The sequence below is a fragment of the Achroia grisella genome, unplaced genomic scaffold (genome assembly GCF_030625045.1).
Source record: "Achroia grisella isolate CSIRO2021 unplaced genomic scaffold, CSIRO_AGI_Agris_v1 utg3297, whole genome shotgun sequence".
Taxonomy (NCBI): domain Eukaryota; kingdom Metazoa; phylum Arthropoda; class Insecta; order Lepidoptera; family Pyralidae; genus Achroia; species Achroia grisella.
Genome location: NW_026712802.1, coordinates 681,994 through 708,565, shown reverse-complemented (window position 1 = coordinate 708,565; position 26,572 = coordinate 681,994). Strand labels below are relative to the sequence as shown.

The 26,572-nt window shown below is 31.7% G+C and overlaps 2 protein-coding genes across 6 annotated transcripts in view; one reads left to right on the top strand and one right to left on the bottom strand.

The window, feature by feature from the left end:
- The window catches only part of LOC131843768 (ribosome biogenesis protein WDR12 homolog), a 258,938-nt gene that overhangs the window by 80,954 nt on the left and 151,412 nt on the right, over window positions 1-26,572 (bottom strand). The window lies entirely within an intron of this gene.
- Window positions 22,625-26,572, top strand: part of LOC131843764 (protein alan shepard) — a 146,074-nt gene continuing 142,126 nt past the window's right edge. For 2 of the 5 annotated variants that reach the window (XM_059192505.1, XM_059192501.1), the window contains exon 1: window positions 22,627-22,811. In XM_059192505.1, the coding sequence (XP_059048488.1) occupies window positions 22,755-22,811 (57 nt within the window). In that variant the 5' untranslated portion in view covers window positions 22,627-22,754. Of the gene's footprint in view, window positions 22,812-26,572 lie in introns of all 5 variants that reach the window. The other 3 variants (XM_059192503.1, XM_059192502.1, XM_059192504.1) reach the window with 2 other exon arrangements.

The following is a 26,572-nucleotide window of genomic DNA, read 5'->3' as shown; positions in this document are numbered from 1 at the left end:
AACTGCTTATCATCCGGCAGTCTGTACGTTTAATCCCCTCATTGTATATGAAACTGTCAGATCATACTCCTGTTATACAAAAATATCTAAACAATTTTGGCATAGAATCTACATAAAATGTGAACTGCATGGGTATATAGAGTTCCTTTTAATACTTTATTGGTGAAAAGAAACACTTTTAGAGTACATACACTGTGTGTGTATAAGCGTTTATGTAGTAAATGTCACCGCATTTAATTTCGCACTATCTAAGGATGTCTTACATCAAACAGCGCACAGTGGTGAAGTGGGCAAATGTGCAGAGGTCGAGTGCCCCTGGCGTATTTCCAAACTATTCAGTAGCTCTTGTTTGTTGCTTGTATCGATTTGACTCAGTGAAACTGTAATTTCTAGTAACAACGCGTCGAGACTTTGACAGCTACATATAAATAAGATAGTATTTATATCATGCTTTGTTTGAAAACTACAAAGGTATTTAAAATGTTCAAAAAAGGTAGCAATATCTACCTTAACTCTACAAAATTGTCTATATTGGTATTCATGTAAACAGCCGACGGTTACTACTTTCCATGAGGGAGATTGCTAGCTAATTTGTTATTGCTATTGCATAAAACTTTTTTATAATCAGGAATATCAACAAAATGACTGATCATTTCTATGGAATGTGGTAGTCGGTTCATGGATTTTACTAAACATTATATACCGCCTTGACCGTATTGTTTTGACTTTTAAAGTATTACAGTTTTATGATACATAAGTGTCCAGTGCGGGCTATTTCGATTATGCCTGTAGTGACATGTGTTGCAGATTAGGATGCAATATAATTCACTTGTATATAAACTGTCTGCCAACGATACCTAAGTATCAATACTATCTTGTTAAATGTGTTGGATATAAATAAAATTCAAATCCTTAATATTTTCCACGGGCACCTTAATAAATTCTGTTTTACTATTTTCTATTTACTTAGTTCTAAACACCTATACGCTACATACAAAGTCCAAGCATTAACATAATGTAAATATCTTATAGAAAAATAGGTAGGTTTCTTAGAAAATATAGTACTATATTGCGGAATATATTGTACGCAATTTTATCCTGATATTATGAGTAAGTACAATACATTATGCACACAGTGCAGCGTTGTGGTAGTCTGTACGCTCGCCTCTTCACTGAGCTTCAAACTTGAGTGGACAACTTCGTCGGCCACGCGGCGAAACTTCGTTTTTCATTTAATTTGCCCGAAACGAGTGCAGCTTACAATATTTTCAACGCTTACAACTTTCAACTCGGGCCTTCGTTATAAATTTTGCAGTTTAGTGCTGGTTGCGCTATATGAGCGATTGTAACAATAAAATAAGTCTTCGAAAACTTTAGTAAAATGAAGATATAATAAAAAAAAAATAGAAAAGGTTCTCAAGTATGAATTGAAAAATACTATTTCAAATATTATTGAATATTAGACAAAAAAATAATATCTGTTCACCGCTCTAATTATGTAGATATGGTAGCCAGTGCCATTAGTTAATTGCTTGGTTTTGGAGAACTTGGCACACAACGTGCCCATATAGGTACTGCTGAGCGCATTAAGTACATATGTACTTAAAATAATACTATATATATATAGATACTTGTTCAGAGTAACCAGATTGACTTAGAATTTGATTGATTAGATTAGATCTTAGATTGCATATACAATTTTTACGTTGATAAAATGTTATACATATAAGATGGCAAATAAATACCATAAGGTAACACTTAATTTACTTAAGAACATGAAAATTAGGAATTATTAAATGCTTCTATTCATGTACCTTATGAAAGCCACCTGACAACTTTATCGCTATTCTCTAAGGTTCCTGGGGCATTTTACATAGATACCAGTAGATTATTACATTGAATTTATAAACAGTTTTAAATGTTCATAAACAAAAGATAAACTGTATAAATGACAACTAACAATTTTATAGCATATTGTATTAGCACGCGTAGGCGATATTGAGACATAATACGAACGGTTTTCAATAAACAGGCATAACGTTTCAAAGCATGAGCACACGCTTCAATACCTATATCCGTAGTATGTGAGCTTGCATATTCCTAGCTCCCATGGAATGTCTCGCAAAGCCTTTTTAGTGTTCGGCTCGGCGGAGGCTCGGTAAGGACGATAAGGACTCATCTGCGAAAGACAGCGGTGCAACGTGCAGCAGACGCGATCGATACTGCAACGGGGCCCGACCCCCTAGGCGGGGGCCTACCCACCGCTCTGCCTCCCGAGCCGGCTGAAACTTTCGCGATAAGTACAGAACTAGCGCGTGGCGTACGCAATGCAATATTGTTAGCCGGTTACGAGTCTGAAACAGCGGATATTAAGGCTACAGAGACTCCGACGTCCCGTTTTTACATTGTACCGGAGTTTGAAATGAAAACGGAGTTACGCTGCGTAGTATTAATTCGCAGTACTTTTATAGATGTGTATGTACTTGTCATTTACTCGAGTTGTATGCAGAGTAAATACTTTGTAGTATTATCAGCATGACTGTGCATTGTCTTTTATATTATTGCGTATTTCCCCGCAACGTATTTTATGAAATAAATATGGAATGATACAATATTTTACTTAGTAACATGTACGTATAAATTTTATGTACTTTCGTGTAGTAATAAATAATTTTGAAAATATAAAGAACGAGCTGTTTCCTAGTTTGCATACATATTTCTTTTGGTGTGGCGCAGAGACCTGCATATTGTGCCAATAAAGCATTTCAACGGAGAAAATTTGAGGCATTCGGGTGCAAGTTGCACAAGAAAGTTGCAGTGGTCGCGGATGCGGACGACTAAGTTTCCAACTTTCGGACGCGCTTCACACATACAACCGTTCGCAATTACCACCAAACAGCTGCGACTCGATTTTTTAATACATTGAAAGGGATTCGATGTCGTGCGGTTAATTATTGCACTAGTACAGAGTTCTAAAGTGGAACTGCTAAATTAGATACGAACTTTACCAACACTCTAGTTTCTGTTTGTTTTCGAATTTTATGGTTGCATGCAGTTCTGAGAATACAAATAGAGATGAAGTATTTTATGAATAATTGTTTGTACACGGTACTATTGTTATTTGTAACAATTATGGCGTATTTTGTATTTTTATTAAAACATTATTGATAAATTGCTTGATTATGTTAGACTTAATAAAAATCACTGAAACAAAAAATGGATACAAAATAACAATTATAAGTCGTACATACTTATAATTTTTATGTTATATTAGGAATTCAATTATTTTATTTGAAATATCTCAGGAAAAATATTATTAAAATTAATTCATTTTTAAAAAATATTATGTAACATCTATTGAACTTGTTTGTCCTTTCTTTCCAGATATGTTACTGAACATAAAGGAATGTGACATAATGCTGTAATTGTAGAACAAAATTATATAGAATTAAAATAAAATTAGTTATAGAGGTATATTTCTGCAACTCGAGTAGTAGCAGACTACAATAATAATATCACTACATAAAAAAGTTTCTGATAAAGTTTGAAATAATATTAGTGGTAGCAGCAGATGGGTGTAACTGTACAGGCCCAGTACACATTAATGCTGCACTTAAAAACATTTTAGTGTAGTACCATATTTGCGGCCACAGACATGGCAGAGCGAACATTTAGGTGTCTATATAAAAAGTATATTTTTATAAAAAAATGTGCATGTTTAGAAAGTCTATAATTAGGTGCTTAGTCCATTATTAGACTCCATATATCCTTAATGATTACATGGACAAATGCTGATATACTACGGACTTATATAGATATACATAGGTCAGCTGACTAATTTACATTGGACTATTAAACAAATACTATACATTTTTTAAACTGACAAACTAATTCGTCTTATTTAATTAACTTACATTTCCACGAGTTTTATGAACAACCATAGTGGTGCGGTTAAAGACTTAAGGGATTGTTTTAACCAACGTGTATTGACGAACCGAAAAATGTTACATACATAGAGTTTATGTGGTTCTGACCAGCATTCGGTCAGAACCACTGTATATAGAATTTGAATGACCAGGCTTCTTCAACTGTGATCGATGACTCAAATAAACACACTTTTTTCAACCAAAAATTAAAATGGAAAGGAAATAATTCTAACAATTGTCTTTCTAAAGGAGGTACACCCAAAAAGCTTTAACAACATAAAAAGTATTAAAGGTAAACGAGTGGAAAGCGCGAGGGAATCGTGATTTCTTTGACGAGATGTTAATAAATGGGGCGCTTACACCTTGTAATTGCGAAAAACTGTCGCGTCGCTCTCTCAGTTACAGATAGGAATAAATCTTTATGTAGACGGGATCTCTGGGTACTGAAGTTCTGGCTCGATGTCGGTTACTTACCTATTCGAGGCACGCGCCCGCTCTGTCCCCGGAATATAGGAATATAAGACATTGCGGCCCATTTATTGCACGTCGGCTCGCTCGTTCCGCTAAAGATGTTCAAACTACGCTAAGTAATTAATGGCGGACGTCACTTTAAGCAAATTTTAATTATGTCTCGTGTCTGAAGCAGACAACATAAATAACAAACCTACGACGTAAATATGTATGTTATTTTTCATTTACATCGATATTACAGCAACTACTAGTTTTATTCTGAAAATATGGAACTTATTTCACTAAAGAAAATAACCATACTTTTAATAATGATAAATGTTTTGGTTATTTAAGATCATAAATATAAAAATCACATGAATTCGAATAGTGGACATGGTTTACCTATATGTTACGACTGGATGATTATTAATATCAAATAATAGTTTTGATTGATCCTTTAGTCAAGTTAAAATTTTCAAATATATACAAAACTCTTATCTGCTGTCAAAATTATTTTTGGTCGTTATATAATTTTAATTTTTACCGTGGTAGACTTCAAATCATCTGCAGGGGTACCTCTGTCTACCTATTTCAGCCGGTAAGTAGCGTTCTTCACAAGGTGTGTTTCTGTTCAAGGGCAAGGATTATTCCTTGCCCATGAACAGAAACACATAAGTCAGTGAATTGACAGGATAAAAGGCAAGATATACATGATAACGTGATTTCCATAGTGCCTCTATGATATATAGACGACGGTGAAGGTGGCGTCAGCTTGTTTGCCATTCCAATTACATAAAAAAAAATATAATATTTTTGTAAGGCAAGATGAATATTCATTTGGAGTTTAACCTTATATTGGTACCCTAAATAGAGATGGATGACAACAATATTGCACCTCTAAGGAAGGTCCTAACTATGTCACGTATCGCCTTATGAACCAGATTGAAGTCCAATATAGAAATAATATGAAATAACATTGTGTTCACCTTAATTTTTTCCTTGTGGTCATTTATCTTTAAGAAACAAATGCTGCTTCTTTAATATTTGAAACGATTTTCAACCAGTTTCATGAATGTGGCAATTATGGCGTTCGTAAAACAGACAAATCATTTTAAATGCACCACTAGTACCACATTTGCTGCAATGCGTATAATACGACAAATAAACAATGCATTTATGTCTTCATTTAATGTTTCAAAGTTATAGTGCCTAATTATCATTATACAAATACGCTTTTTATGAAAATTATGCGGAAGAAGGAGTATGAAATTTGCACACTCAGATATAGTTTTTAAGGAGAGTAGAAATGTATATATTTTTTCAATTATGCATTAAAAATACATTAAATCAATAAACATTACACACATTACCATTACAAGACTGATAACAACTCATATACCTGTGGGTTGTTGCCTCGAAGCACCAAACTTCACCCCCTAGGGGGGAGGTGAAGACCAGTATCTGACTAATAACAAAACTTTAATGTCAATATTGTTAATTATAAAATCAGCGAATCAAAATTTGTTACTGTGCTGTTATCAAAGAAGCAAGTATTTGACAATATAACCTTAATATGTTCAAATTTATAAAAAAATCTGTTTAACTTGGCTGTAAAACACATTTTAGGTATGTACTAGGTTCTGTACTAAAATTATTTATGTTTGTTGTAACCACTCTCTGTAATTATAATGCCTGCTTGACACAAATATGTGTGAAGCGTTTGTTTTTCAGTATTCCAGCAGAATTAAGGTTTAATGGGATGTAATAAATCGAGGGAGACTTATCGCGTAACATATTACATATCATAAGAGGCACTCGTTGCGTATTCAACCCACATATGCCGCTGCGTGAAAATGAGACGGACGTATTAATAACTACAGCTTGTGGCGCAGTAATCTAAAAGGGCATGTAGGTAAAAGAAGACTGTAGATATCTGGATCTAATATCGATAATAGATGAAATTTTACTTCTTTACTTGTTTTATTATGGGGGCAACAAAATCGACTACATTCCAATCCGGTTAAATATAATCAATTACATATTAAATCCAGTTTTGTAGAATTACATATGATTATAATTATATTTACTATGTAAGTATAGAGGTTTTAATATTTTGTTAACTACAGAATATTCCTGTTAAAGACATATACGAATAAGATTTCTTTTAAGGTTCTAATTGGGGCAGGTAGAGCGACTACACCGGGCATTAACGAACGTAGCATTTTCGTTAAGATCGTTTCTATTCACATCTATAAACAGAAAAATTACGGAACAATAGTTAATGAATAGCTGAAATAAGGATAGCAAAGGTCAAAAAATAAACATGATAAAACTTGCTATACAAGAGAAAGTATGTCCTTTTGCGTCTACTTACTTATGCATAGTTTCAGATAAGTTTGCATGACAATGTTGTGTATTCCGGCGTATGTTGTTCGTCTCTGGTTCCATATTTATGGCACGCAAAATAAAATGTAGCTGCCTGTCGTCGAAGCTTGATAAAAATGCAAACCAGCGCCGGAGGCTTGCTGCCTCCGTCGCCGACACCCGCTGAATATGAGTATCATGAGGATGACAAGATTACATTTTAAGAATACCTACATCTTTGTACGACAAACATCTTCATCATAAAAGGGTTAGGATATTGGGTAATACTGCAGTTTTGAAATTTTTATTTCTATTTGGAATATCTTTCAATATTACGGAATAATGGACGTTTATTGGTTGCATTTAATAAAATGTGTTAAACAGTGTATATTAGTTCGTTACAATATGTTCCCTTTACCAAATATAGAAGTTGATAGAGACGTTTCGTCTATTTCTGTAGTCGAAAAGGGTTAAAAATATTGTTATCAGAAATATTTTCTGCAAAGTCATGTTGCATGGCATGCGTACCTGTGTTTTATTTTTTAGATTGGGAAATACAAAACATCATACAATCGACCACGATTGCCCAGCGTCAAGTGGAATACTAGATATATTATACTATGGTAAATAGAATAAGAAAAGAAACAGGTGACAAATATAGCAAGTATCGATTTTTTGATAGAAATGTAACTTATCAACATAAGAACAAAGAGTTTAAAGATGGGTGCGGAATGATTTTCATTTCAAAACTATGATACGAATGAACACATGAATACTAACTAGTATACCCAATATAAGTCAGGATTCAAACCGTACGTGATCATTAATATGTGAAACGTAACTAACGTAATTTTAATATTATATGATTTTTAACTGCAATAGTAGTAGATTTACTGAAACATAGCATTGTGATAGAAATAGAAATAGAAATAGAAATAATCTTCAATCAATAATCTCAAATAAACTCATTACAAGCACTTTTGAATAGTCATATTTTGATTCTACCACTCATTCGGAATGCAGATTCATCACAAGAAGAATGAGCAAGAAACTTGTGTGTTGCTCTTTTTAATAGATGTTTTTTTTTATATAAATAATTACAGTATAACAAGTAAGAGGCATGCGATAATCAACATAGAAGTCGCTACGCACTCATTATTAATGTAATCAGATAATATTGTCAGTGCTATAGATTTAAAGTTTTTCTATAAAAACATTATTATCGTTAACGAATTCTTCAATTTTATAGTAAGCTTTTTTGCAAAGGAACTGTTTTATTTGACATTTAAATCTTTTTTCTGGCAGATTTATAACAGACTCTGGTATTTTATTGTAAAACCTTACGCAATTGCCATAAAACGAATTACTAACTTTAGCCAAACGACATTTAGGTAAAATCAGTTTGTTATTGTTACGTAAGATTTTATTAGTGCAATCACTAACTCTTTTGAAACTGTCTATATTCCTTCTGGCATAGATGATATTTTCATAAATGTATTGAGAAGCAACGGTGACGATATTTGATTCCTTAAAACACTCTCGCAATGACTCCCTGGAACCCATACCATAAATGGAGCGAATGGCCCTCTTTTGTAAAGTAAATATTGTATTTATATCAGCTGCTTTGCCCCATAACAAAATACCATACGACATAATGCTATGGAAATAGCTAAAATAGACAAGTTTAGCCGTTGCCACGTCTGTTAATTGTCTAATTCTTCTTACCGCGTAAGCGGCAGAACTAAGTCGACTCGCCAATTTAGTAATATGAGCACCCCATTGCAACTTGGAATCTAATGTGATACCTAGAAATACAGTATCGTCAACAAAATTAATAGATTTATTGTCCAATACGATTTTTGAATCTACCGGCCTTACATTGGGGAGAGTAAATTTGATACATTTAGTTTTATTTGCATTTAGTAGCATATTATTTGCCGTAAACCATTTTAAAACATAAGAGAGAGAACCGTTTACTTCGTCCATATCATCAATATGTCGATTGACTTTGAATACTAATGAAGTATCATCAGCAAACAGAACTATGTCAGCTATCTTTTCTACCATATAAGGAAGATCGTTTATGTAAACTAAAAATAAGAAAGGACCTAGAATAGAGCCCTGAGGAACACCCATTTTAATACTAGTTCCCTCAGACTTTACACCATTTATTTCAACAACTTGCATTCTATTATTTAGATAGGATTTCATCATGCATAGTGCTTCATATCTAATACCGTAATATTCTAATTTGAGTAAGAGTGTTTCATGATCAACGCAATCAAATGCTTTTGAGAGGTCACAGAATACACCGATAGCATCCTGTGACCTCTCCCAACAGTCAAAAATGTGTTTCATTAAAGCTACACCAGCGTCAGTAGTTGATTTACCGGCCGTGAAACCAAATTGCCGACTGTGAAGCAGTCTATTTATTTTAAAGTGGTGAAGCATCTGATTGAGCATAATTTTTTCAAACACTTTACTTAGTACTGGTAAGATAGAAATGGGCCTATAATTACCTACTTCAGTTTTATCCCCTAACCTAAAAAGTGGAGTTATTTTACTATGTTTCATTAAATTGGGAAAAACACCGTCAAAAATATATAAATAGATAGGCAAAGTAGTGGTAACAAAAAGTTCTCCATAGATATATAGATAGATAAATAGATAGGCAAAGTAGTGGTAACAAAAAGTTCTCCATTATTTCGGTAGCGAAACCTATAAAAAACTATTCAAAATAAAACGTTACACATTTCATTGATAATAATATACACTGAAAAAGTAGGCGTAAAAAAGTTATAAATATAATCGTACCTACGTATATACATATTTATAAGCTACCTACTTAATATATACAATCTCATAAAAATACTTACAAACATTATATCAATTGGTTTTTATAGCTACGAAACTCTTTAAAAATAGTATTAGACAGGGGAGTGGAAAGGTCGGATCTCACCTGACCGCCAGATGGTCTCAGGTAAACATTGTAACGTGAGCCGACCACGTGCAAAACATGTGATCGCAATTCAATGGCAAATTTTTGATATATAGTATATATTATTATGTTGTTTCGTAATAAATAGTAAATTAATGGATATTCCTAACACCAGTGCACGGGTATAATGATTTTTACCCAGTTTTATTTTATCGAATTTCCAGTTAGGAAGCGCAGTTGCCGAGTTGTACCAGTGGGCGTGTTCCAGACTGTATTGATTTCAACCCTGTTTCTTTCTAACACGTTCCAGTTGAATGTGATAGAAAGAGAAGTCAATATCAGCAGGCGGACGGTTCCTAGTGTAGTGTTTCCGCGTAAAACCTACTCCAGCAGCGAAAGGTCGTAACTGGGGGATGAATGAAAGCGTGGTGCGATCCTGAAGCGACGACCGCTGTCGGCGCTCTCGTTTCCGGTAAATCCATCCTACAACTTGATGCATTTAGTTTTAAACAAAACTGTTGCTGACGGCTTTGTACCGTAATATTGAATGTTTTCTAACGTTTGCATTTAATATAGTTGTGTTATTATCATTGATATACATACTTACATTATTTTTAAAATTTCGAATATTTGATGGCCTCAGTCCCAGGTTTAGCATGCCGCTTTACTTTTGACGGTCACGGGTTCTCTTGCACAATACAGAAATTTGCATTCCTGATTCTGTTTGTTTGTATTGGCGTAGGGGTTTCTATGTATATTATGAATGTATTTATTAAAAAAAATCTATAATTTGTTCAGTACTCAACCTTCTCTTAGGATGAGAGTAGATGGCGCTGTGTGAAATATTATAAAATTTTGAATATTTTTTTGGTAAACTGCGCTGAAAAATTACTTCGCCTTATTGTCGGAATTGATGAACGCCATCTAAGTGTCACGTTGGGGCCATAAAATCACGCTGCAAAATTAAGGTGCCTGTTCTGAGTACTAAACATTTGCTGGGATCGGATGACATTCTGTATTTTATGTCGGTTTTACGTAGAGCACCGAGACAGTCAGCATAAAAACTTCTATTATGAAATTGATTAATATTCACTTTATTTATATAGTAACTGACTAAATGTCGGGTTTTCTTTCTGATGGTAGAGAGTTTTATATAGCACCTAACTTATTTTAGTTATAGTTACTATTTATATTGGTATATAATAAAATATACTACTAAATCTATTTAGTCGATTCATCACAGAATGATAATATTAATACAATCACGACTATTTTTCTAGATTTGAATACAATATGAGAGAATACCGAAGAGGTAGTCAAAAGCGAATTAAAATTGATATGAACTTGTAACACAATTACAATTATTATTATATGGTATCTGTATGTGTACTTTATTGTTGGAATACTATATTATTATTGTATTCCAACAATAAAGTACACATACAGATACCATATATCAGCTACTATATATAAATACTTGAAGTAAATGCTTTGTACCCCTTTTTTACGATCATTTTTGTGAAATTTTACACACTTGTGGTTTATATAGAGAAGCAGTGCAGAATTCTAATAATTATTGTATGTCATAACAATGTACGCTATATACAATAATAACAAACAGGTTTACCTACTTAAATGGATTTACGAAGAGAAATTCTCTTTGAGTCTCGGTCCTCTTTAAAACTTTGTGAGGTATTTCCACAAATATTGGTGCGAAGAGGGCGCGACGCCCCGGGAGGCAAGAAACTTCACATCCAATACGCCGGGGCTGGGCTTGTAAAAATATTCATTTCGTCGTTTTCTTTCTTCGCCAAGTAAGATGATTGTTTTATGAATATGTATTGGAGTGCTCTGTAAATCACAAGACGCTATTGTTGGGAAACAAGTCTTTGAACTTCATTGATGCTTTTCAACTTAAAAAAAAGTGATTTTTCAATTTGACAGTACTATTTCTATGTTATAACTATTATATTAACTAACTTCGTCTACGTCACACTTTACCCATTCTTGCAAAATTTTTCATACTAGCTAATCTTCCATTGGAAGTATCGTAATATTAAAATCGTGATATATAAAGAAATGTTCTAAATCTGCTGAGTCTTTATTACTATAATATAGAGTAAAAAAATTAAATTATACTGCTCAATGAATCCATTTACGAAGTTTGCAAAAGTAAAACTATAGAAACTCATTAGGATGAAGTTAACTCAAGGGAAATAGATGGAAGAATAATCGAATAGACTGTAATAGCTGATTTCCAGTTTACAAAAGATTCATTCAAGCGAATCGGAATCGCTAAATCGCTCTCATAAGATGTATTAGACAGATAATTGCTGGTACGTAATTAATAAAATTCAAATTTTTGAAATAATACGAAGAAAGTAATTTCGACACATTTTTTAATATTGAGATTTTGAATTCTAGTTCATCACTGGCCGCATAAACTTTTGAACAGAACTTATTTAGAGTTGAGAATTTCACATTATTAAGATACTATAGCTGTACCCACGACTTCGACCTTGTATAATCCTTTCTTATAAAAGCTCTATAGAAATAGTATGCCCGTGTATTGCTCATGTATTTTTTATAATAATTTAAGTACAAGAAAATTTATATAACCAAGGTCTTAGAGTGTCTTTCAGGGAACGCGTGACATATTGATAGTATGGGATAAAAAGGTACTTTTTATAATTTTTTTTTTTACAAAACAGTTCATCCATCCACCCATTCTCATTCTTAAGGGAAATGGTTGAACTGCGTTAAATCGCTTAGAATTTTTTTTAATACTATTAATATGAGTAACGACAATGTTTTCAAATTAATGCACTGTATTTTATTGTGGCCTAAACGCACGTACATAAATGTAAGTATGAAACAACAAAACATAAAATTTTATGTTTTATTTATAACACGTCAATAAAACTTGTATAAAAATAAAATAAAGAGGTGTATGTACGATAAAGTTACTTTTTAGTGGAGATACATCACGTATAAATATACTTACATAAATAGCGATAGATATTGATCAATACTAGATTATTAAACGTAAACGACAATATTATTTATATGTTCTTATGTTACTTTTTATAATTTAGAAATAAGTTGAAACTGTGTATAAGTAGTTACATACGTGTAACTACTTATACACAGATACATACGTGTACCTACGTTACGTGTGAGTTCCTATACTCACATTTTTTATATTTATTTATTTAATGTAACGATGCACAAGTATAAATAAACTATAATAGGAAATAAATTTTAAAGCATCGAATTGTGTTATCTATACGAAGCCACTTCGATTTGAAAATGTATAATTAGGTAAATAATAAATAATATGTATTCAATAAATATAATCTACAGGGTCGACAGTAAGTTATTAGTATTTTAATCAATTTGATCCAATAGTCCATTAAATATGTATAAAACTGACCCTGCAGAATACCTAGCCATCTATATGCCCCTAGTATTCAGACCCTAACAATAGAGATTTTTAAGTGAGGACGTAGTTATTGTCGGATTTGTGTCCGAGATATAGTTATATTTATATGAAACCACCCTTCGCAGTGCGAGGGTCGGTAAACATTCATGGCAGCACATTATATTATAGGCGAATACATACAATTTACGTACTATACTATGAATAACTACATATACTCGCAGAGGTTGGAACTTCTTTGGTGTAGGTATACGCGACGTGCGTGCACAATTTGAATTTTTATAGAAACGAATGAATTTGTTGAATACGTACAAACTCAATAACAGTTTGTCAGAAAATATGCATTATGGTATTAAGTTATGAGTCACGTGTGAATTTTATTGATAGTTATAACTCTTTTTATATTTGTATTTACCCATCTACAAAAATTAAAATATATAGAGAAATATTTCTCTACATACTATTTTGTATAATATATTAGTGGTAAAAAATATAAAAATAGTATAAAACTAAATATAGCATATTTTAAGAATGCTCAAAACAACTTCTAGGGACCTAAAGTGGAGATGGATAGGTCACACAATAAGAGAAATGCATAAGAATAATCACGGAAAGGTACTTATGAGAAGGCAAAAGAAATAGAGGTACACAGAGTAGAAGATGGGAAAATGATATTAGGAAAACAGCCGGTCCAGTAAGGACTCGTAAAGCAGGACAGGACAGAATGGCAATCTTTAGAGAAAGCGGACGAAAGTGGACGATGAAAACAAACTGTACTGTTTATTGATACTTAATTTGAACACAAATTGTAAAAATAGGTTTACATTTTTAGTAATATCTCAGGAATGTCAAATATTACCTTACCTGTTTTACAACCATCAATTGTTTTTCCATTTTATTTCGTCTCATTCATGCAATTTAACTTTTTTTTCGAAGATTTTGTAATTATAAAGTTTAAATTACCTACTTAATTACAATTCAATTAGTCGAAAGATGTTCTAAGAATACTCATTGATATGAAGTCTCACTGTAATTAAAAGGAGAAATTGACTGAATGACTGATAACCACATCCACATCCGACAATTTGGGTTTCCCATAAATTAAATAATAATTTTCTTATATACATTGTGTGCTAAGATGAATCGTGACACTGAAATGTAGGTTATCTGTGATTTTTTTATTTATCTTATTAATAACTGCATTGTATTATATTTTATAATTACTATGACATTTAATTATAGTTAAGAAATTATAAACATCCGATCGTCAATCATTATTATCGACCGTAAATCTACACAGATTGTATGTTTGAGTAATTAATGTTTCAGGAAAATTATAGAAACAGGAAGCAGACAGCAAGTCGGATAGACCTAGAATAATTTATAAGCATACAAGTGCAAAACGGTACCTATGAGTATATTGAACTTGGTAGCGAGGAACGCTTATTGCTTTTCAATTACCTTCAAATGTTGATATTGCATTGGAGTTGTATTGCAGTATATATATATTAGGATCCCGCTATTGATCTTGCATAGGGAAATTAGAGTAAAAGTATCGGATGTAACATATGTTGGATATGAATTAAAATACAAATCGGTCTTTAATAATGATTGAGTAGTTTCTCAACAAATAAACGTCTTTAAAAACTTTCACTATCATGATAATACAACGCTGGTATTCAACAGTTACAATAATAAAATATACGAGTATTTTCTTACAAAAAATATTTCAATACGATATCAAAGACTTTATTCGCCTGATCCTCCAGAATTTACCTGGCACAAAATTTTTCTATGGAGGTATATTACAGGGGTTTTAATTTAGGTATGTATAATGATATATGTATCACATACATGAAATAAAATATATGCGACCGGTAGCAGTACCTTGAGAACAGAAAACATTTTGCTTTGCTTTGCCCAAAATAATTTTTTATTCTATACATTTATCTCATTTATAATATTTTGATGATAATATAAAATATTAGTATGTATGTGTGTATGTTAGTATGCTGTTATGAAATAATAGACCATATCAATATATGTTTTATTTTTATATGCGGACTCTCTACAAAGATTTCAGGCATATTACAGATCATATGCTAGATCCTATCTGAATTACATTCTTCCTACGTCCAGAAAAAGCAAGTAATATTTCGAAATATTCTTTCAATAGGTATACAGGAGGAAGAGGCCGGGCGGCGCCTCCATACTATTTCTGTCTCAATACTTTATTAATTCCTGATTCTACTTACTACGGGGCTGGTACTGAAAAGCAAAAATGAGGATAAGTATTTGTAGTGCTACGGCTTCGCTCTTTTTCATTATGTTCCGAATAGAATTTATTTTACTTGGCTACCACTATGTTCTCAATTCAATCTCCATGGAGAATTTAGTTAAATTAGAACTTTAATACATTACCTGCACAAAATTAAATATCTAATTATTATCTATAATATACATGCATAGTAATGATAGAAAGTTCTAATTTAATTATATCCAATTGTATGAATATCATTCAATAAATTTAAAGGAGAATGAACAATTTATTATGATCTTCGAACAATAATGTCTCGTTACACACATCTCAAGTTCCTATACATACAGATCAAGGTTGTGTAATTCATATATCAAAGGCTTTCATTCCCGTAATCAAAACTTAAAACCTCAGATGGTCTATTTATACGTATTCAAATCCAGATGTTTATTCAAAATCTATTAGATAACAGGGTCCCGAGTATTCAAGATTCACGTCTAATTTATACAGGCACAATAGGAGGTGGTCGCAATTAGTGGAATGGCCAGTGGGAACAAACGCGTTTCAACAAAAGAGGCTTCGTCTCAGTGAGGGCCCTCTTTCATTTCTTCCAAATGAACAAACTACAGTCGCCAGTAGGGAAGATTTGTTGTTCAAGAATGAAGGGCTGACGAGTGTGTGCATTGTTCTTTCCACAGGCCGTTTGGTAAGCACTTAAGTTCCGTTGTTCTAATCAAGATGACGCAAAAGGGAATGAATATTAAGTTGCCTCATTTTTCAAAAGGATGTGCATGGATTGTGCTCTTTTACGAATTAATATTATTATATAACGATATCAAGTGTGCAAAACTATATATATTTTATAAACATACAGTTAAAACATTTGTTTAACTGTAACTACATAAACAAATGAAGACAGTTGTTAAAGTAAACGTGAATGTTCAATATTCATGAATTCTCTAGAACTATATAAATCCTAAGCTTGTAATTTTGTTCAGAGTTTCTTCACGTGGTGTAGTTGTCCACTGAGAACGAATATTGGAAATTCCTTAGACAACGGCAAAAAATTTGTTTCACTCGAGCAAAGCCAGAAAGTTTCTATCTAGTTATACTCATTCTAATTACTTATTTACACGAGATCCTTTGTAGGAAATATTCCCTATAACAATTTACAGAATAAAAAATCATAAGTATTTATATTAATTCCGGTTCATCTCTGTATTTGAGATACAAAAAGATTTACAATATAAACATGTAAAACAATTCAGCCAAATCTGCATTAATATTAAACAGGTAAAGTTTGTAAGTTTGGATGTAAGAGGTAATCTCGGAAATTACTTACCGGATTTCAAAAATTGTTTCTACGATATTTTGAGAATGGACTTCCCCGGTGTATTTTCCGCTTGAGCGAATCCGCGGCAACGGTTAATACTTTATTTATGCTATAGCTGATTTATAAGAGAAATAGAATAGGTAAACCATAGATTTTAATTTATTTTTATTATTCTTTTAACTTTTAGACGTAAAATCTTGGACTCCCTTTTTATTATACATATGTACTCAGAGTATGGGAGTCTCACGCTTGATAAGTTTTAAATTTAATTTGTACTTACTATCAAAGGCATTTTTTGGTTAAACGATATGTATAATAGTTAGGCAACGTACCGTGTATTGCGATACAAAAATCTTTTATGCAAAAATAATTTAATAATATAAGATCCACAATTTCTAGCAAACTGCTGCATGCTATTGAACGAGTCGGCAACTTAGCAACACATTATTATTCCCCTCGGCCAAACTTATTGCACTGTAGTTAGTTAAGTACGTCTGTGTATTTACTAGTTTGCTAGTCTACTTGCTAGTTTGCTAGTCTCTCGCCTAAAAGTAGTGTCTCTAATGTATGCCCAAAACTAGCTTTTGCAGCTGTAATCGACTAATTTTCTATGTCGGTTTTGAAGTTAATCTCTTATATAATTATAAATTTCTTTTAATTTTAGATAACACATGGTTGAGAACGTCTCCTTGATTATTGTTTGTCACCAAATTAAAAAAAATTGTACATTGTGTAATAAAGAAAAATTATGTTGTTGTATTATATTTTTTCAACATTAAGATATATACATTATAGATAAATGTTTCAAAAGGAAATAATTAAATCACTTTATCATAAAAAAGCGTAAATATTTATTTTTGGAATGCGCAATTTGTATATCTAAGACAAACAGTTGATCAATTTTCGCCCAATAATATGATATAATGTTTTAATAAAATGTAATTATTAATGATTCCGTATTCCGTATATACGTAGAAGAAAATATAATCATTAATATCCTATAAATACCTAATATATATATATATATATATAAATTGATTACAAAACAACAAGTTAATTATTTGAAGGTAAGGATTAAAAATTATATAATATATAAGAAGGTTAATATTAAATAATATATAAGCAACACGTGGGTATTGTATGTGCATTTTGTTAGTAGCTACTGTAAGTGTAATTGCGATTACGGTCATTGTTTCGGTTAATATTACTGCTGAAACCGAAACTAAATAACTGCCTGTATCAACTAGCATTAAAATGCAAAGGACAATATCATATCATGCTAAAACAAGCGGGGTGCCGCGCCACGGGCGTTACGTAAAGACTAGATGTCATAGCTCTTTTCATGTACCTACCCATATAGGCCATGGTTGTTAACTTATATAAAAAAGAAAAAATACCAGCCCCCAAGTAAACTCTTAAGTTAGCGTAAGTTAATTCAAGTATATATATATTTTTGTAAACATGACATAGTTGATTGAATAGAAAAACTACATTTTTCAAAATTAGAAGCTAGAATTGCCTTTTACATAAGTAAATTAAATTAACCACGCCGTCTTAATCATTATCTAAATAATTTCAAAATTATATATAATACTTCTGTGTATTTTTGTTAAAACTTTAAGGGAAAAAAAGATAATTTAAATAAATTTAAAAAACTTTAAATCTTTGTCTTGTAAAAAATGTATATTTTGAGTAGTGCCATTTTTGTGCCAACCGATGACATGTAAACCCTAGATTAGATTTTAGAATTTATGTTTGTTTTAAGAACCCGCCTCAAGAGGCTATCTGTCCACTTACCCGAGAGTTGTTGCCTCAGGAGTTGATGCCGGGGCAAATGGGCTCGCCGCGAGGCTCCAAACTTCACCCACCTAGGGGGTGCAGAATTTTAAAGATTGAAATAAATATAACAGAAAATTGAAATAAATTTAATAGTATTGTAAGATTAACTATACTTGCTCAACAATCCATTAATTTATCATATAACTGCTTATAAGAATGAAATCGTATGTTTAAAACTGAGTAATTTGAAAAGAAGCTTAAAAATTCTTTAAGGAAAGTTTCGTTTTCGGTTTCCATTGTAAAATTTGTTTCGGTCGGATAATAGCATCTATGTAGCATGTAAAAGTTTACTACAATACAAACAGACAAAATCAAAACAAATGCCTGTATTTATGATTATGCGTTGTTTGTATTGCGTGCGAAGTATCAAATCTAAGACCATCTAAAGTGGTGTGTTGAACAGCTAAACTATCGAGGCCGTCAATTAAATCAATTAAATAATTGTTGGTATATGTATTTTTATTACATTATATGCTGCGTTTATTTTCCCTATACCAATGAAAATCCTTCACAACTGGCTATGGAGGAAGCTGAGACACTGATTCGGAATGCTCAATAAGCATTGAAGATTCTAACATAGAGACGAGTCGCACGGAGGAATAAAACATTATTTGTATGTTTTTAATGATTATTTAAATTAAGATTGATGTAAAGATTGGGTTCATTGATAGTGTATGTTAATTATTGATGAATCAATAGGACAAATAGATAGACTTCGACATAATTCCAAATATCTACAATCAGAATAAGTAAATTCAAAAACCTTATTATATAATAATAATAATAATAATAAAACTCTTTATTGTGTACACATAAAATAATGAGAAAATACAGTAAATAGTAAAATAATAACAAAAGGAAAAGTTAATTTTCAAAATAGGTCTTATCGAAATGCAATCTCTTATTTCACTAATGACAACCTAGAAGAGAGGACTTATTTACATAGAATAGGGTATTCAAACAGGTGGCACACATATAATGACACTATTTATTATACTACTAGATATACATACTTACATTAGGGAAAAAATAATCCTTATGCAGCTTGTCAGTTATAAATATATATAAACAATACATATATACATACATATATACTAGGTGTTTTTGTGACATATTGGAAGAAATGAAAAAAACTTGAATAAAAAATAAATAAAAAAAAGTAAATAAGTAAATAAAAAAAAATAGTAAAAAAAAGGATGTATGAAGAGAGATTATTATATGTAGTTTATACATTTGCATTGAAGGAAGTCCTTCAATTCAAATTGGAGAAGAGGAATTAAAATTGTTATATTACATGGTGCATTGCAGAACATTTATTTCTGTTTATGTTGCTGGTGTCATGTGGATTTCGGCGCAATAAGTAAATTGCTTTAGCTGTTTAATAAAAACGAGATTTATTTTAATTATAATTACAAACGCTATATATTTCTATAGATAGAACGTATAACGACAGCCCGAATGTCGATTACATTTTCACTAAACGATTACTTGAATGACGAGTGTGCATGGCAATAGTTGTTCATGCACTGAATTTCATTTAATGTTAGACATAGACACCTATATAAATATACATTGTAAATAAACTGGCTTTAAAAAAAAAGTTACTTGCCAGTTCTTCTCAATTGCATATCTTTTAAACTAATCGATCAACTGTCATCAAGTTTAATACGCAGAAAAAAACATTCCATTTGAAAAAGAGCATTACGACCAGACTTTTTGTGTTCTACAGAATTCTGCAATTAAGTTTCGACATACAATTGTTTTAGTTAAATTCACGTTACACTTGAAATCATTAAATGAAACAAATTACGAGACTCGCTGTGTATTCGTAGGTACAAAACTCCCTATTAATATTTAGCGTTTAAAGTTTCGCTGTTGGTTGCTTGAATTAAAGCCTGCGCAGTAATATATTTATGTTGTACTAAGTATATTAGTTTATTAAGTTTGTATATTCGAAATTTATGTCTCTGTTAGTATTATATCTATACAGTTCCTGATATATATATATATATATATACATATTAAAGTAAAATAACTTTACTTTATACTTTATATTGATAACGCGATATGAAAACAGATTTTGTCTTGTAAAGTAAATTGTTGTTCATGTTGTAGTAAATTGTCGATATAAAACTAGATTTTTATGTATTATCTTTGATATTAGGTTATTGTAGGTTCTGGGTAAGTGCGTACGCGCTTATTTAAATGAGTAGATTAATACATAAATTACTAGTCTAAAGGAAATTTAAAGTAAAAGTTAAGGTTGGGCCTATTCGACATAAATAATGAAGAAAATTTAAAGAGCATATTAAGATATCATGTTTGAAAATAAATGAAATAATTAATATTGTTCAAGAGTCTATTCTAAAGCCTCAGCCCAGTTATAGAAGTTTATTACGTGAAAAATATTACGTTTTCAGATGTCACTATATTTATTGTAGTTAATTTTCATTATAGTACAAGAATAAACCATATTTTATAAAAAAAAAGATATAAATTAAAAATATTAAACTTATTAAGTTTGAATATATAATAAAAACGAAATTTTTACAATTTCTAAAAATGCCAGTAAATTTTTATTTTTATGGAGTTCACCCCTATGGTAGTTAATTAATTATATTGAGGCTCAGTGTTCAGATTGTCGTCAATAATTGTTCAAGGAACCGACATTGTTAGCCCATTATTTTTTTTCAAATCAATACAGATATTACAAATTGATTAGTAATAACTATGTAAGTATATGGGTATATTGTAACTCATTAATTTCGGTTCTCAGCTGAACAAGTCATAAATATATTTGATAGACTGTATTTGATGTGAATAATGATTATAAAGGAATGAACACCATAGTAAATAATTCTAGTGGATTTAAATTGATCATCAAAGTTGATTCAGAAAGGCTGACGATATCTAGTACCTTATTTTGAAGTCGGGTAAACTAAAAAAGAAATATTTAGACTGTGGGATGAATCTCGCCGGGTGGTTTGTGTTGAGAAATAAAAATCAGCCATTAATTCAGCGAGTTTCCATGAAAGCCCTTTATTGTGAAGAGTTAGTAACTCGACTCGACACACAAGAATAATGGCTGAGTAATTCGTTTTTGATGTCTGTCGCGTAGTATATGATGCGCTAATCAAAATATATTGCCGCGTCTTTTATATTTTGTGTTCAGTGCTCCTATTGTATTACTCCGTGAATGATGATACCCTTATAAGAATTATATATGAATAGTGTGATTGTCACCAATATTTATAATATTTTAAGGAAGCTGTTACACATGAATGTAAAATAAGGGCAGACGAAGGCCAAAAAAGAGATGAATGGACTGTGTGAAATATAATATGGTAAGAAAGGAAGTAACGAGATGATTGCGAACAGGGATGAAAGGAGGAGAAAAACACATTGCGCCGACCCCAAATGGATGGAATAAGGAAGAAACAAATGATGATGAGTACGTAACTGTTGGACATACTTGTATCAAAATTTTTGGGCAAATTTGAATTTTTGAGATCCTATCTTGTTTTCGAACATAATTGGGCGCAGTCGGTAGCGTTGCTTTTCAGGTAGAATATTGTCTTCCGAGTTCGCAAGTTTTCTATACTTTGCACGAGTGAATTGAGTGTCTGTATTCTAACTGTTGTTTTACATATTGAAGAAGTCGTTTCAGAGACTTCTTTCAAGTGACTCGATGATATTTATTACAGACATCAATAAAAACTATAAACATTGACGTAAAAATACTTAAGTTTACTGTAATTCAGTGAGATTTAAATTAAAGTAATAAATTTACAGTGGCAAATTACAAAAACCCTCCCATAAAACTTTAATGATATCGAAATAAAACGCCAATATGTCACGAAAGTGTAACTTTTAACTCAATTACAAGTTTAACTATAAATCAATTGGTAGCGGAAAATCTGGCGGAACTGGCGGTGGTAATGCACCCTACCCCTTCGACACCGCACGCCGCACGCTTTTACTCATCGGCTGTTTTTGCGCAGACGTAATGACTGTCAACAGTGGCGCCGCGCGGTGAAAATCTACAACTTTTGACAACCGGCTAAAATGGCCGCGTGTACACGCGATCACCCACGCTGAACTTGCTACGTATACGTCACGCCAAAGTTATTACTTAACGTCGGCATAGGTACTGAACTATGTTATAGTGTTTCATTGGACTGTAAGTTTTTGTAAATTCGTGATTCCAAATGGCTCTCCATCTCGAGACTGCGTTGCAGCGAAAGTTAAACTTCAAGATGACCACGGTAAGTGCATTCGTCTGCTTAGTTGAAAGTATCGATCGCAGACCGCGTGGTCCTGCCATATGTTCGCGGCTACGACGTGCGAGACCGTAGCACCATACATTCTACGAAATGCAGTTTCGGCGAAGCTGATATTAGGACGTCGTTATGGAATGAGTAGGAAAGTTTTGTAGCTGAAAATAAAAAAGTTAGTATTATACTGATTGTATATCACCAGGTAAACAAGTAAATAAACACTTGTAGAAGATACGTCACGATAAAGTTTTATTTACTTTAAGAATTCTATGAAGTAGTAGATTAATGTTAAGCGGAACTGAATTAAAGCATTGGCATTTGATTTGGCGAATCGTTCCTACTTTTTATGGTATAAATTAATAAATATTAAATATAATATATACATACGTTTAGATATATTTTAATATAATAAGTATATAATATTTATAGTTTAAACTGACATGAATGCAATTTTAATTTTAGTTAGGTACAGGTGTCATCATTATTAATAGTTTTATTTTAGACTTTATTAAAAACAGGTACAGATACTAAAATTGCAATTTTCATAAGAATGAATTTTAATGAAGGGAAAAAAGTTGTACTAGTTTAAAAATAGCATTAGGTATATATAAGAAAACTTCTAATGCTATTCACAAAGACTTAGTGCGTGGGCGGGTTGTTCGGGAACATTCGGTTTGCTTTGCCTATCGGGTCCTCGATCCATGTGGTTGGTTTATTAACTTAGTGATGATTTTGATTATCAAACAAATTGTTCTACTGATATAGGTACCTACTGGATTCCGTATGAGCTGTTAGATTTTCGTACTGAGTAAATTCTACTATCCAGTAACTCCTACTGTAGCTACTTCCATTGCTTGTGAAGTATTGACTTTATACAATCATTTTGTCACGATGCAACTTATGTGTAATATATTACTGAAATTACTGGGAACAACAAAACGTGTATAAACCATTTTGATTATGATAATCATGGTACCCATGATACGTTCCTATACCTTATTTTATATTTAATATTTAGGTACAGTATGTTTTTATAGCCTGCGTATTTATTTCCAATGTTAATGTTTCCTTTTCCACTGATACCTACTAATGTATGATGATGATGATGTCTACAGATGATAGATATGTAGATAAATAGCCCGTCATCTATTATAATAATCTGTCTTTCAAAATGAGCCTTCACTGACTTTACTGGGTTCGGTTCTGTTTGTATGTTTTTGGTCAGATTTCCTTTTTTGTAAATAATCTAGATTGATTAACTATTAGTTATTGTTTACCATAAAAATTCACACAAACGAAATCCTGAAGCTAGTTCCTTTCAGTGATCAAAACATCTTTACGCTGTGTCACATTATTTACCCTATTTGTAACTCGGATAAAATCAGAAGCCTTATTGCATTGTGATAGTATTATATACATACAAACATTATGGCACCAGGAAAATAGTTGGAGTGGGGAAACACAGTAGAGAAAGATCCATTTAGAAGATTTTCTTTTTCCTTATTTTATGCGATTTGACCAGATGTTTATTTTTTCAAAGAATGTTTGTTGTGAGAGAAATCTGTCTATTGACTTCATTGAAAAGGTATCAGGTATCAATATATCGACTATCTTAAAGACATTTTGTATACAAAGTAGGTAGTCATACTTTTTATTATATAAGTTGTAATATATATAATAAACTTATGGATATTTTTAACTAATATTATTACACGAATATTATATGCTAAGGATTTTTTTACGTTCGGGGTGTTATGAATGGTCGGTCTCGGTAGTCTAGCTGTTTAGCATACCGGTTTACTTCCGATGGTCGCAGGTTTCATTCCTCGGACACTGCTAATATTCTTAACAGTCACTTAACAGCTCAACAATATTTATGACTGCGATTGTTTGTATTCATTACTAATTATTATTAAGTAGTAATTTTCATTTGTTTTAATTTAAATTGTATACAATGCTCTGGAGATGGCCGCATATAACTGCAATACAGTTTTTATAAATTAATGTAGTTGTTTACGTTTAACATGTTATTGTAATAATTTTGTTTTTGATTTGAATAAATTCTTTACTTCTTTAATTCTGATTTTTTGAAAAATTTATATATTGTACAATAAATGTATATTAATCGGTTACCATAACAGTAATAAACAACTGCTATAGTCATAGATGCCTGGAACACCCTGGACCTCAAGTACCTACCTACTCGTAGCTGATAAAATGTAATAATCTAATATTGCTTTTTTTACCCGACTACTGCGAAACAAAAAGTAGGGTTATGATTTTTATCGCTCTTATATCGCTTTATTATCGCTTCGATGGTAGTTTGGGTTGAATTTTTGTGTGATATGGTTTGTTGCATACCCTAGATCTAGATTATTTGCGGTGATTTCGCCAGAAACACATTATTAATAAGGTCTACATAAGTTTAATTAGTAAGACCCATAGGAAAGTAAACGTTTTTTAGTTGACTAAGCTAAAATCTTATTATATTAACTTTAAAAAGAACACTCAAAATTTCTAACACTGGACTGTTAACAAGAGATAAAATCTGACCTTATATAATAAAAATAAATAACCCTGGACATTTAAGTAGTCCATCGCGCCATCTAGTAGCACTAGATGGCGCGTTAAGCAGTACACGTGTTATGGGTACTAGATAAATGATATAACACGTTGGTATATTTTTTTGTAAATACATATGTAATAAACAGAAAATACCCAGACTGGTAAAAACAATCATACTCATGAATCCAAATGTTTGCAACGTGCGAGGAATCAAACCCGGGACCATTGGAAGTAAAGCGGTAGATATCGTCATGTGATTTGATTAATATCGAATCTAGCCAGATAAAATACGAATAATATGATAGTTACTAATAGGTTAGGAATAGTTACTAGGTATTCATAATAAACGTTACTGCAAAGCAATGTCTACGTAAGCTTAATATATATTCAATATTACACAGAATAGCCGACAACGTAGCTAAACAGAACATTAATCTCACGTAATAGCACGTTCCCGTTCGCCATAAGGCTTTGCTCCATGTTTAAACGCATTACATTTTATTGCTTATCTGTAAATCCTGGCCCCGACGCACATGTAAAGGTACGCATCCATGTGGATCCGAACGGAAGGGTCGCTACACTCCTTGTATTAAATGATGCTTGTCCTTGTTTTCTAACCTAGCCGCACTACAATAAATTAAGGTTTAGCTATAAACATTACAGCATAACAATATTTTTTTCTCTACTTAACCAATTTACGCTTCGCCTTCTAATCCTAAACTAAGCCGAGATTGTACTATTGGTACTCAACCATTTGTATAAATATTAAAATTATTTTTTATTAAATCTATTGTCTTTTCCTAGTATACATATCATCACAACGATACATTTAAAAAAAATGTATCGTGTTGATCACGATACATTTTTTTTACACTAACTTAATTGAATTAGTCTATAGGTATATCTACCTATTTTTATTCTGTAATCTTTCATCACTCATAGCTCATTCCTAACTGTATATTACACAATAACTTCTGCTGCAATAAAGATTTGATATATGTATAAATAAAATAAACATAAAAAAATACAGTAGAAATTATGAATAGAAATATAGACCTTGATAACCCAGAGATTTATATCGTAAATACGTGTGATAAGCTTTATATTGTGCGGAAAATGTCACAAAAAAAATGCTAGTAATTAATTTCTGCAATAACACCCGAATAAAACAATGTAATTGTTAT